Source organism: Colius striatus, chromosome 7 (genome assembly GCF_028858725.1).
Source record: "Colius striatus isolate bColStr4 chromosome 7, bColStr4.1.hap1, whole genome shotgun sequence".
NCBI classification, from domain to species: domain Eukaryota; kingdom Metazoa; phylum Chordata; class Aves; order Coliiformes; family Coliidae; genus Colius; species Colius striatus.
Genome location: NC_084765.1, coordinates 13,859,465 through 13,872,596, shown reverse-complemented (window position 1 = coordinate 13,872,596; position 13,132 = coordinate 13,859,465). Strand labels below are relative to the sequence as shown.

The 13,132-nt window shown below is 41.3% G+C and overlaps 1 protein-coding gene across 3 annotated transcripts in view; it reads left to right on the top strand.

Annotated features, from left to right (window-relative positions):
• Positions 1 to 2,015: 2,015 nt before the first annotated feature.
• Positions 2,016 to 13,132, top strand: part of PLEKHA7 (pleckstrin homology domain containing A7) — a 149,757-nt gene continuing 138,640 nt past the window's right edge. For all 3 annotated transcript variants that reach the window (XM_062000198.1, XM_062000197.1, XM_062000196.1), the window contains exons 1-3: positions 2,016 to 2,100; positions 2,252 to 2,328; positions 2,509 to 2,566. In XM_062000198.1, the coding sequence (XP_061856182.1) occupies positions 2,018 to 2,100; positions 2,252 to 2,328; positions 2,509 to 2,566 (218 nt within the window). In that variant the 5' untranslated portion in view covers positions 2,016 to 2,017. The remainder of the gene's footprint in view (positions 2,101 to 2,251; positions 2,329 to 2,508; positions 2,567 to 13,132) is intronic.

The following is a 13,132-nucleotide window of genomic DNA, read 5'->3' as shown; positions in this document are numbered from 1 at the left end:
GAAGAGATCTACTAGGAGTTAACATATGGAAACAGCATCTTGCTCGAGAGCTTTTTGAGCTGACAGCTTAAGGCAAGCACTAGATGTAGATTCTAGAGTTAAGGGAAGAAGCTGGGGAGCTGCATATGATTGTCCAGCTCTCTCACTCTTTGCTGCCTGCTCTGTTGAGATCTGAGATGGAATAATAGGCTAAACAGACATTTAGTTTGATGCAGTACAGGTGCTTTTGGGACCTGAAATACACAACACAATAATGTTTATTCAATAAAGTCGCTATTCACTGTAAGTGGAGAAGGCTATCTTGTCACAGTGGTTAAGCGGCCAAAGCATGGTGGATTAACAAGCTAACTTCAAAGAGTTCATGCAGCAAACAGAGCATGAAAGGCTTGTTTCATAGCATCAAGGTAAGTCAACCTCTCCAGAGCAACAGTTTGTCTTACAAAACTGCAGGTATCTAAACATGCAACTTGTATTTGATTTACTTTTTAATTGCATGTGAACTGACTTTATTGTGGGTTCTGTGCTAACTCACATCTAACCATGTTACCAGAATTACTCAAAATTGTTAGGGTTTCAAAGAAAAGGAGTGCAGAAGTTTTAGTTTTAGAAGTTTTACTAAGATAAAGGGCTAGAAGACACTCTATCCTGCTTTTTATCTGTGGATACAAAAATTCTGTGAACTGTTGGAAGATCACAATATTGGGGAAGAGTTTTGGATGGTGTAATGTCAGCAGAAAAAAGTCTACAGGAGTTAACTATAGTGCAGGTGTAAGACTCTGCTGGACTTTCATATCATCACCATCTCCTCCCCAAACTCTTGATTTCAAGACTATGCTTTCACATGTGCAACTGAAATAAAATTCTTTCCGCACTTAGCCTGTAATGTGTCCCACAGTAATGACCATTCTTGGTTTAGCATGGTGTCATCTTCTCCAACAGTGGCCAAAAAAGGAGCCCCACACAATGCCACCCTGATGCACCATGCCTGCATCTTGTCTAAAACTCCTCTCTCTTTCCATTGCTACTGCTTTTCTTTCTTCTGAGAATCTCTCTTAGTTATTTAGAAGAAAAAGCATGTATGTACTATTTTCTCTGTACCACAGCACTTCCACCCACATTGTCCCTAAACCATTCTCCTGTGACTGCAACTTTGACTGGAGCACTTCACTGTCCTTAGCTCTTGCCTACCCCATGCACCAGTAGCACTGGTAGAGGTCTGAGCTGGGCAGGAGTAACAAATAACTTTAAACTCACCTATAGCAGGCTCTCTCATGTTACCACTCCCTCCTTTTCTAGGTCATTGATGACTACAGCGATTGGCACAGTTCCCATGCAGTACTGGTGACCGCTCTACTTTGTCAAGTGACTGCTATTGACTTTCTGCTATCTTTTAACCTTGCAGTGATCGTTCCTTGTACCCGAAGTTCGAAGTCCCTACGGCCTTTCCCGCCTCACCTTCTGTCTTCGGTGAGAGTGTATCCCGGGACATGGTGCGAGCCGTGCATTTACCCTCCCTTTGACACGTTCTGCGCGGTAGCCAGGGCTCCAGGACCTGAGCAGGAGAGTCACCTGGCCTCTTCAGTGCGTGAAGGGCGCTTGTAAGGATGCACCCTCTCTCCGTCAGGCTGCCGAGCTGTTCTCGCCCGCGGGGTGCGCTGCTCGCTGCCCCGGCAGCGCCCCTGCCTTGCAGCTCGGGGTCGACACAGGGGGCTGACGCGCCTCCCCTGGGCAGGGGGCTCCTCCTAGGCGTGAGGGGCCGGGGACGCCAGTCCCTGTGGGGCTTGGGCGTGAGGGGAGGGCACGGGTCAGCGGCGGCCACAGGCAGCCTCTCAGGCTCCCCTGGGGCAGGCGCCTGCTCCTGAAGGGCAGGAGGGGTCGCCCCGCGCCCGCGCCAGGGCGCCGCGCCTCCGGCAGCCGCGGTGGCGCTGGCGAGCAGAGCCGGGCGCTGGGCGCCGAGCACTGGCCGCCCGCCCGCACCCCCTCCCCGGCCGGCTGGCTGGCTGCGCGCTCGGCGAACATGGCGGCGGCGGTGGGGCGGGACACTCTACCTGAGCACTGGTCCTACGGAGTCTGCAAGGACGGGCGCGTCTTCTTCATCGAGTAAGGGGGCGTCGGCGGGCGGGGACGCCAGGGGAAGGGGTGCGGGGGTGGAGGATGGCCCCGCTCCTGCCGCTGCCCGCCTTCCTCTCTCCCTCCCGCCCGGCCGCACGCAGTCATTAACAGGTGCATGTTTTCCGCCTCTCTCTCCCAGCGACCTGACCCGCAACACCACCTGGCTGCATCCTCGCACCGGGGAGCCCGTCAACTCCGGCCACATGATCCGCTCAGGTGGGTGCCCGGGGACGGCGGGGAGGCTGCCCCCGCGCTGCCCTCGTGCCGCACACCGTCACTGGCCGCCCCGCTCCCCCTCCTCGTCCCCCGCCCTGCGGCCCCTGAGGCAGCTCGGGGGCGCGGGCGAAGTTCTCACCCTCCTTCCCCGCTTTCTTTTCTTCCCGCTCCCCCTCGCAGATCTGCCCCGCGGATGGGAGGAGGGTTTCTCAGAGGAGGGCGCCAGCTACTTCATCGAGTGAGTACTGCCCGGCCTCGGGCCGCCCTCGGCGGGGGGCGGCAGCGCGGCCCGCCCGCGGGGACGCCTCAGGCGAGAGCGGGGGCTGTGGGGGCGCCGGGCCGTTTCCACCTCCTCTCTCCCTTCGCCCTCACGCGGCACGTCCGCCCATTTAATTAATAACGCGAGGGAAAGTGACAACGAGGTGTGCGGTTTACGGCGGCGGATGGGGAAAGTTGGCCGCCGGCCGCGGCTGGATGCGGGCCCCCGCCTGCCGCGCTCTCCGTGGCTAGCAACAGGTTTCCCGGTTGCCGGCTCTTCAGTTTTTGTTATTTCTTTCCCCTCCCTTCCTGCTATTTAAAGTGCGGTTTGTGGCAGGTGGAGCGTTGCATTGCTAAGCGCCGGTCATGGCTGGAGGTGATGGTTGTTGTGTTTTTATGGATTTTTTTTCTTTTAAATGGCTCGTGGCTGTGGATGCAGCATTGGGAAGTTTCAGTTTTTCTTCCCTGAGACGAGGCTGAACAGATGAAATTGCTTTGCCTGGGCTGGTGGTGGCTGGTTTTTTTTTTATGTAGTACATTTTATTCAGAGTACAGCTATAAACTTGTGATGTGCTGACTGTTGAGGCTGTTTTAATCTCTAAGGTGCAAATACATTGCAGTAAAATAGGATAATTAAGAAAGCTTCTTTCAAATAGGACGTATATAAGGCTTTTAAAAGTAGTGATTTAATCAAATTAGTAAAACCAGTATACCCTGGATATAGCTGTGTCTCACAATGTCTTTGCATTTTCCTTTGGAAATCTGAATGCATGACAGATTCAATGAAATTAACAAAAAAAGGTTGGAAGACACTCAACCTTATTGCTTCAGTACTGGACTGATGGTTAACTCAGGTCATTAACTTCAGTCCCCTATAACCGCTGACAAGTGTCACAGATGTCTGGTTTTGAAATGCTTGTAGAACATACCCCAAAAGCTCTGTCAAACGAGGATGTTAGTAAAGATCAAACTTCAGAATGATATCGGCCCATTGGTCTCTGGCTGAACCAGGGAATTCCTTGTAGTGCCAGACTGTACAGTTAGTTTAGCCCTCAAGTCATGAACAGAATATAGCAACATGGCATTGGAGAGTGGCAGCCACCTATTAACTGTCACCAGTGTGTTGAAAGAAAGGAATAAAAGCTCTTCTGGTTACATAGGTGACTGTACAATCTGTCAGTGTAGTATAAACAGCTCCTTTACACACAAACATTAACAAAACCTTCTTGCTTATTTGTAGGATTGCATCTATTGTTTTTTCTGTCCTTTCCAGGAGCCCCATGGTGCAATTGTAGACCAGCTTAGATTCCTTTTCCCAGCAGCTTTATTTGGAAGACTCTTCTCGTGTCTTGTTTTGTCAGGCAATTACAAAACTTTTAATTTCTGATCTGTTAAATTATAGTTGTGTATAGTGCATTGTCATAACTTTTGCTAATAGCATTCTTGAACTGGAATTGCTGCAGGACATGAAATACACAATGGAGCATGTGCTTTACAGAGCAATTGGATAAACTCGACCATCTTTAGCCAAGCAAAGTTTTGTAAGGAGCAACAGCAATTTTCTGACACAAATCTGTTCAGCTGTGCTGCTTCACACCAAAGACTTGCCAGATATAGTATCCTCTTCATCAGTGATACTTCCTCAGCACTGCTCTAGGCTCTCTATTTTCAGCTCAGAGGCTTCCTGAGCCAAGTAGAATGTCTCAGTTTTTCTTCTATGAACATATTGAGCTCCTCTTGTGCTCCTGTAAACGTCAGCATCCTTAGACGAAGATTTCTGTATCTCACTGCTCTGTTCATTCCTTCTGTGTTGCTTCCACAACATAAGAGCTCTCAGCTTACAGGAGTGTTTGCTGTTAGAGGAATATTTCTGTTTATGATAATTTAATGTAGGAGAAAGTATCAAACATTTTTCTTTGTATGTATAATGGCTAGCCCTGTTTACATAACTGATTTCTGGTACAGCAGTAATCAGAATGTTAGATAAAACACTAGGTGTGAGCTGTCTTTGACTTAAAAAATAGAATTAATTTCTGTCCATTCCATGTCTTTATTACTTTCATCAACATTTGGGACAACCTCGAAACACCACATAGTAAACCAAAGGTTTGTAAGTTCATCAAATTCAACGTCAAGGCCAGGTAAGCTTTTCTCTTACTTCCACATGGTGGGAGTACAAAAAATTTCCAGAACTCTACTTCTGATGCATAGAAACTTTCCAAGTTAACTGTTCTGGTTTATAATGTTTGTGTTTTTGTGGAGTTTTGTTTGTTTTTCACGAGTGCTGTTTTGTAGTTTAAGTGGGACTGTTTTCTCTTTGGTTATTTACTCAAGAAGGTTTTATGAGTATTGATGTATAAGACATACTCTCTTAGTCTTGTTTTGCTGAACTAAATAAGCTGAATTCTTTGTCCAGCTCTTTTAAAAGGGCTCTCCGTGTGTTTGATTGGAGTTCTTTGCACCTCTTGCAATATGAAGTCATCTTTGTTGCTTGTGAGTGAACAGAACTGTATGCTGGAATGAGCTTTTGTGAGACTCTCAGACAATAAAAGTGCTTTCTTGGCTCTAAAAATTTGTCAGCTTTCGGAATTTTAGCTTGTTTGCCTGTTTAGGGAAGACACACACACTGATAGCATGTGTGAGTGCCACGAATTGCCTGATATGACCAGATCCTTCATTTCCCTTAGTGCTTTGACTTTTAGGACAGTAATTTATATTAGGAAGCCATGTATGAAGTTATATTCTAGCTCTTCCCATTTACGCATATCTGTGTCTTCCAGAATTACTTTCTTTGTTCTGATTATTCTCCAGGTTCTCTTGATAGTGGCAAACACATTTAGCACAGTCCTGCCTTTTATCCTAAAATCACTAAATGAAGCATTAAATAAATTGCATATATATTGTTTTTTCCTGATCTCCACTTGATCATTTTGGGAAAATCTTGCATGTTATTTGCAATTTAAATTGCTTGTCCTAAGGAGAAAATGGAATAATTTTTAATACAATTTTATGACTTACCACATAGGTAGCCTCAGCGACTTTGTTACTCATAGTCAAATAAAGACAAGCCTTAATCAGCTATACTCAATGTACATAACAATTTAGAAACGTTGCAAGTTGGTCACTGTTACTTATGAACTGTTACCTTTTTTTCATCAATATGATTTATTTCGTCTTTGAATGACAATGTGTTAAAACAGCAATTTAACTTTTTTTTTTTAAGCAGAAAAAATTGAGTGTTTGATTTGCTTGGTGTGCCAACCTTCGATCTGTTTTAAGAGGAATATTGATTTAGGCATGATCATAGGACTGGATGTTTATTTGTCTGGAAGTATCCTGGATGTTACATTTTCTCACTCTTGAGTGCTGAGAACAGCTGGTGCTGCTCTTTTCCATCTTTTAGTTTGTTTTTTTTGCTAATATTTTTCAAATACATTTTGTTTGTTATGTTAGAGGCACTGCACAAAGGATGTTCTTGCTGAGTGTATGTGAAATTGAATGAAGACTTAACAAGGCTTGCTCTGGTTTACTTCTGGTAGTTGGATTGCTGATGTGAGGTGGTGAGTTTGGTTGGCAGACTGGTTTTGGGGAAGGACCTGTGACATGCAGGGAGAATAGGGACTGATGGAAAACCAGCACGTCTGCATTATAGTTTAAGCTTTATTTTCCATTTGCTTATTATCTTCTTCTGATTATCCAAAATACTTGGGGAAGATGGAAAACTTTGAAAGTCTGGAATGTTTTTGTTTCCTTCTCGTAGCTTTGAAAGATAGAAATGAGTCTTTATGCACAAGGTTCCATTCTTCCAGTAATAGATACCTAACTGGCTTATATTAAAGTATGTTAAAAAAGGTGAATGGCTGCTCTAGAAGCTTAGAAAGCTGCTTTGATACTGCACATCTCAAAGGTAATATTGAGTTCAAATTATGGCCCAAAATTAAGAACAAAACACTGGAAATCAATACTTAAATATCTGAAGTTAACCTTTCTGTTTGTTTATTTCTGAGATCAGATTTTAGTCCAGCTTGTCTGCTTCTTCAGGTAACAAGGGACATATAGGAAACAAAGCTATTTACAAAATGGCCATTGTTTATAGCAGTAGTCTGTAACAGTTTGCAACTATCATTCTTGAATTCTTTCATTTAGCTTTTACTGTATACACAAAATACACATGAAATCTGTTTCAAGTATTTGGAAAGAACATAGAAGTTGATGAACACCAAATTGACATCTGCCTTTGTAACCTTGATTCTACTATGCCAAACGTATATTTAGATACCATGTTGCTGAAAACGATTCAAGAGCTCAGATTCACCTGGTGTGGACTATAGATGATACCCAAAAAATGATTGTTTTATTACAGAAGCCTAAAGGGTAAGAGACCATCTGGATTACTGAATTCAGTCTTTTCAATTAGCTGAGAAGTTTGTTATATAATCTCATACATAAATCAACAGGTTTCTGCTGCACTGAAGAAATTCCTGTCTTCCCCACTGCTAGCAAAATGTTGAAGACTGACTTTTGCTGGCTGTTTAGGTGGGCTAAAGCACTACTTACTGTATGCATTTGGTGGCCAGATGCAAATACTTCCTTTTTTTTAACTTTTTCTGTTTTCTTTGATGGTTATTGCTGTAGAACAAGTACTGGATTACTTAACTACTGTGAGTAAGGAGTAGTGATGTCCCTCACGATGAAATCTTCAATATAGGTCATGTCCTTTGTGGTTCCTGAACCCATGCTTAGATAAAAGATCTAAATTAGTCTATAAGCATATAAATCAATATGAAATCCTCCTGTGAGGAGCTGGTCTATGAAGTACTTACTCTCTGTGTCTAACAGTTTGTGTGGAGTTTCTGATGCAGAATAAAAACGATGAAGTGGGAACCACAGGAAAACTCCACTAACCAAAAATGAAGATGTTTACACCATCACTAATTGATTTGAGGATAGTCTGTGGCAAAATGAAAAGACTTTATGTACTGTAAAATGTCATTGGGAAACCTTAAGGGAAAGCAAGCTATACTGGTTCCACGGCAGTGGGTAAAACTCTAGGTTGGATAGATCTTGAGAGGCACCATGTGCAGCAATCAGTAGGTTATGACTGGTTACTAGAATTCAATCAAGAGTTGCCCTGGAGGGGACTAGACTTCACTGAGAGAACTTGTACGGGGGTAGCAAAGGCTATGAAATGGCGAAGTGGAAGGGAAACGCTAGAGGTGGCTCCCGTGGGGAACCGGGCGGGCGGGAAACTGCTCCGCTCCCGCCCCCGGGCCGCGCCGCGCGGGCGGCCGGCAGCGCCCTCTGCTGGGCCGCGCTCGGCAGCGGAGCTCCCGCGCCGCGCCTGCCGTTGGCTGCTGCTTCGTGCTGTTCTCTAACTTCTTGTTAGAGACTGTTCCATTTGGGCAAAGGGAAAAAAGAACTATCTACAGTGAAAGTTAATAGTATTGCTTGTACGAGTTTCTCTGTGTTGGGGAAACAATTAAAAGTCCCTTTTTGATGATAGTTAAAATGAGAGATCACTCATTAAAGAGTGAAGTAAATGCTGATAGATTTGTACTTGGACAGAGATTGCTGGTGATTGCAGATAGCAAAACAAGTACTTTGTATTACCTGAATTGCAGAGTGCCCTCTGGAAGAGCCGGTTTGGAAGTGTGCACAGGGAAAATATTATGTGTGATTTGATTCAGTGATGTATATGGATGAGGAGAAACATTGTGTGCGTTCCTTGGAGAGGTGCAGTGTGTAAGGAGAAGTGATGGGATTTGTTTGTTTTTAAAGCAAGGCTGCACCAAAGAGCACTTGGTTTGTCAGTCCTTGTTTGCTGTTCCAAAATATACTTGTGTTGGAAAACTGATTTTTGTCTAAGGAGGCCATCAAGGGTAACATAGATTTAAACATAGTTCCCATTAACTTGAGACATTATTTTGGGTATTGAACACTTCTGGAAATCAGTGTTGTCTGGGAAACAGAGTAACATTCTTTTGTTCTGGCTGGGGTTATGTGACTTGCGTGTGCTGTAACTCAGAAACAAGGGCATGAACCATTTCTCCAGAGCTGCTAGTGTCCACATTTTGTTCAGTATACCTGCTAGCTTCTTTAACATGAATCTCTCAGAAAAACTTCACTCATTGAGCCTCTTTCCTCACGTAGTGTCCACTTCAGCGTTCATTGAGCCTGTGTGCAGGTGAAATGTGTGTATATTTTAGGAAGCTGTGTGTTGCAGTGAGAGTTTCGATATTCCTGGAAGTTTTTCACAAATAGAAAGATTAAAAATAAATACAGTTGTACTGGGTAGGCATTGCAATAGTCTTAAAGATAGCTTTCATAGTCTTATATTACATTTCAGTCTGGCTTTAGAAGTATGCAATAGGTCTACCACGTCAGATGAGGAAACAGAAAATGTATTCAACATTTCTAATTTTGTTTTATTTGTTACCCATTATCTACCAGAAAAGAGAGAATCTAAAAAATTTGGGACAGGAGAATCTTGATATTAATACTACACAGTTTGTTGAAGAAGGCTGCTTCAATCTGTCAGTTAATTAAGCTCTCTAGCAAATGGACCTAGTTAGAAGAATTGCCCACCTGCAGGCAAATATATCATGCAACACTGTTGTTTGTTTGTTTTAAATTCTGTAATGGAGAAAAAAAAGTACCTTTTCCAGATGAGTCAGACAATACTAAAGAATCTTAGCAAGTGCTTTGGTGAAGAGAGCAGTGTGTGCTGTGAAGCACATGGATGCAGGTTTTTCTTCCAGGCTCTATGCTCTGCATTTTGCCATCGTTTTGTTTGCTGCAGATGGATTATATGAGAATGAGTTTTCACCTCACTACTGATCAAATTTTGCCATCTTCTCAAGTATTTACATTTCAGTGGTGCAGATTAAGTATACTGCTTCAGTACTGTCATACTGCATCCCTGCAAAGATGAACTTGAATCATGTGGTGTCACGTTTACTTAGTGTCATATTCAGTTCTATATTATATGAGTGTACATTCTAATTTACAATTAAATCTAATTTGTTTGGTCTTTGCCTCCTGGATGTGCTTTTAAAATTGTTTTTGTTGTTCTTGTGTCCAGGGCTTGGATAACGGTAAAGGATGGGGCTAAAACCTCATTTTATTGGTAGTTTGTCTTTTACTGCCGCATTATTAGACAGTTTTACAAGGACTCCTCTGAGATATTGTCCTGAGAAGAAGAACTTAAATAAAAATTCAGCTTTTCAATTAAAAGATGTTAAAATCCAAGAAGAATCTGGTTAAGTGCCCAACCCTTTTCTTTTTGACTGTCTGCCATATAGTACTTGGCAAGAATGTCTGACTTGTCTAGACAGGTACAAAAGCCTGTTACCAATCCATAGGAGGTATGTGCTTTTCTTCCTGAAGTTTTCTGTTTAAACATTTGTTTTCCTTGTTGCTTATCTGTATCTTTAAAAGTTTTATCTTTAGTTTAATAAAATGTACAACCAATCCCACCAAAACTTTTAAACCAAGATTTGGATACACTACTGAAATGAAGCATTTCAGTAATACAGTTATCAAGTGAAGAATTTTATTATATTTTCATTTACTTCCTAGAGGCCAAATATCCTGAACTAGGAGCAGAGTACTGAGTGTTTTGAACATATGTGTTGATTCTGCATCATGCAGGTGATTTTTTTTTCCCCAAGGAGTTCTGTACAGACACTGATTGTCAAATATGAGTAAGATAAGACGCTGTTCATTTTCTACTTTATTTCATCTGAAAAAAGACAATTACTGTCTCTTTGCAAGCTAGTATTTGTTTCAAAGTGTCACACTTTTGCTGACATTTTGAAGCTAGTAAAATGCTTAAGCAGCAGCTTTCACTTATTTTTCATGTTTACTCAGTTCTTTGCTTTTGCATTTGTTTCTATCCCTTTTCTAGGCAAAAGGCTCACTTTGATTAACTTAAAGTAGGGTCATTCATGCAATGGAGAGCAGTGAAAAGCTAGAGGCACCTTTATCAAGCAGTGTAAATCAGAGGGCAAAGAGCAAATGTACTTTTTGTTTAAAAATAGGTGTCATTTTAAGCCAATTTTTAGGTATTTTAAATGTATGTTACTCCAGTTAAGCTCTTAGTGCCTGAGTTCAATGCCTACTTTAGATCAAAGGAAAATAAATAGGGCTTATCCTAATACCTAAAGTAATAAATCTGTTAGATCTATTTCAGCAGAATGCTTAAACACACCTGCAGATAAAACTATGCTAATCGGTGTGATTCACTGTGTGTAATTTTCACTGGTTTGTAAAGCAGCAGTAGTAATATTTTCTTTGTATTTTTCTGAAGATCGGGAGTTACAATGTTAGATGTTTGCGTAGGTGAGGGAGAACTCGCTGGAGAGCATAAACTGTTGCACCAGTGGTGGACAGGATGTAAAATTCAGTGGTGGAGGGAGTGTTGGAAAATATTGATTGAAAATAATTGCAAGTAAACAATTCAATGGTACCTGATAAATAAGATGACCTAAACAGAGAAAACAAGGAGGAAAACTGAAGATTCTGTGTATGGATAACGGGACTTTTTCCTCACAAGAAAAGTAACAGTCAGAGAGAGGGGTGTTACAGGAGTTTTTTTTTACAGCTCACCTTCCTCGATGGATTTCATATGGGAGCTACAGTTAGCAATGTGAGGGGTGTCTCTCATTACCAGCGGGCTGTTCCTGTGTTGCTGTGGTAGGCAGACAGGAGAAGCTCAAGTAAACTGGTTTGGGAAGGTCAGATTAAGCATTGCCTGAAATCTTTACAAAAAAGTGGTTGTAGATTGTGTTTTTAAGTAATTTGAGTAGTAAAGCTACAATAATTTTTGAATTATGGATGTACAGAAGAGAACTTTGTGCAGGGAGATGAGAAGTCTTGTACATTTATGTTTAGGCTGTCATACAGCTAATTTCTTAGTGGTTTCTTTAATTATGATGAAGTACTTGATAGGCCTTTTCCCCATTTATGTGTGGAAATAGGAAAAAAAAGCACAAGTTTTTATAGATAGTGGCTGGTTAGTGAATATGGTGTGTGTTTCCCTTAGAAAATTTCAGATGGTTCATTTCTGATGAACTGTTAAGATCTCTACAGTTAGAAGGACAATACGAAATTATATTGATAAACTGAATAAACTGTGATAATTCCAAGTAAGGGAATGCAGATGGAGTCAGTTTAAGAAAAAAGTTTGGCATCAATACTTTTTGTTTTCCCCAGAATGTTAATGAAAAATTAACTTTTTTTTTTCTTTCATCTCATCTTTCAGGAATTCCATTAATGATACCAAACATGTTTTCTACTTGTTATCAGGTCTGTGTAATGGTTTTGGGTGAAACTGAATTGGAGAAACATGCAGAGAGTGCTGTTCTTAGTGGTAGTTGTAAAACGTGCGCGTGAAAATAGAAAATAAATCAAGCATACGTTTGATGGATTTAACAAAGTTATTTCTTATTTGTTTGATTGATTTAACAAAGTATTCTGTCACAAGGTTTCTTGGTTCTGCAGTAGTACAGAAATCTGAGAGACTGTTGACCTCTACAAATATATTATAAACTCTACTGTATTAGTAATTTTTGTGTTTTGTCTCGGCAGCTTCTATGCTGATTGACTTGACATCCCATTTATTTTGGCTATTGAAGTTTGTAGTGAAACAGTTACATTGCATTATAAGCCTTGTCTACCAGGAAAGTGAGTAGAAATGCAAAGAAGGTGTGAATTCAGATTGCTATGGTCTGTGAAGAGTACTGGTGTGAAGAATTAAGAGTGGAACAGTAGTGTTGGGAAAGTGTTCTCAGCTCAGTTGATGGTAGTGGCTTTCTTTAGGTTGAGCCCTATTTCAAAAGCAGTGAAAAAGTGTTTGGGAAATATCTAAACCTGCCATATAGGAATGGATTATTCTGAGAAAAAACAACCTTCCTGGAAGCTTTTAAGTGTTTATGAGGTAGACAAAAACCAGTTTCTGTCTAATAATAATAACAAAGCCCCTTTTTATGGGGAATTAGAGGATCATTAAAAATTATCATTAGCTGTCTTCATAAATGAAATGTCTTCAATCTGTGAAATATTCCCAGCTTAACAATTGAAATCGTTTTGCTTACTTGTAGTTGTTTGTGTAATAGTTTGGATTTTTCTGGATTTAAGTCCTTCGGTGGATATTTCATGCCATACCACTGTTTCTGGAAATTAATGTTTGGTGATCTGGAGTGCAGGTCAAAAAGCAACTTAAATTGTGGCACTAAATATGTGGATCCCACTTGCACATCACTTCTCAAATAAGCTAAAATAAAATGTCCCTTATTAGTATGTGATAAAAATAGGTTATTTAAACACTTTGTTTTTGAGTGCTTCACATAATTCTAAATTGTAAGTGATTATTTAATTTTTTGTTTTCAAATGCTGGTTTTCATATAGAACCATATAAATTTGCTTTTCCATTCCTAGTGGGTTATAAATTGAAAAATTGAAAAGGAGCTTAAGTGTGTTCCTGGGAGTTTTCCCAGCTTCTGATATAGCTGTTAACTGAACTAACTGAATAAGAAGAGGAAATATT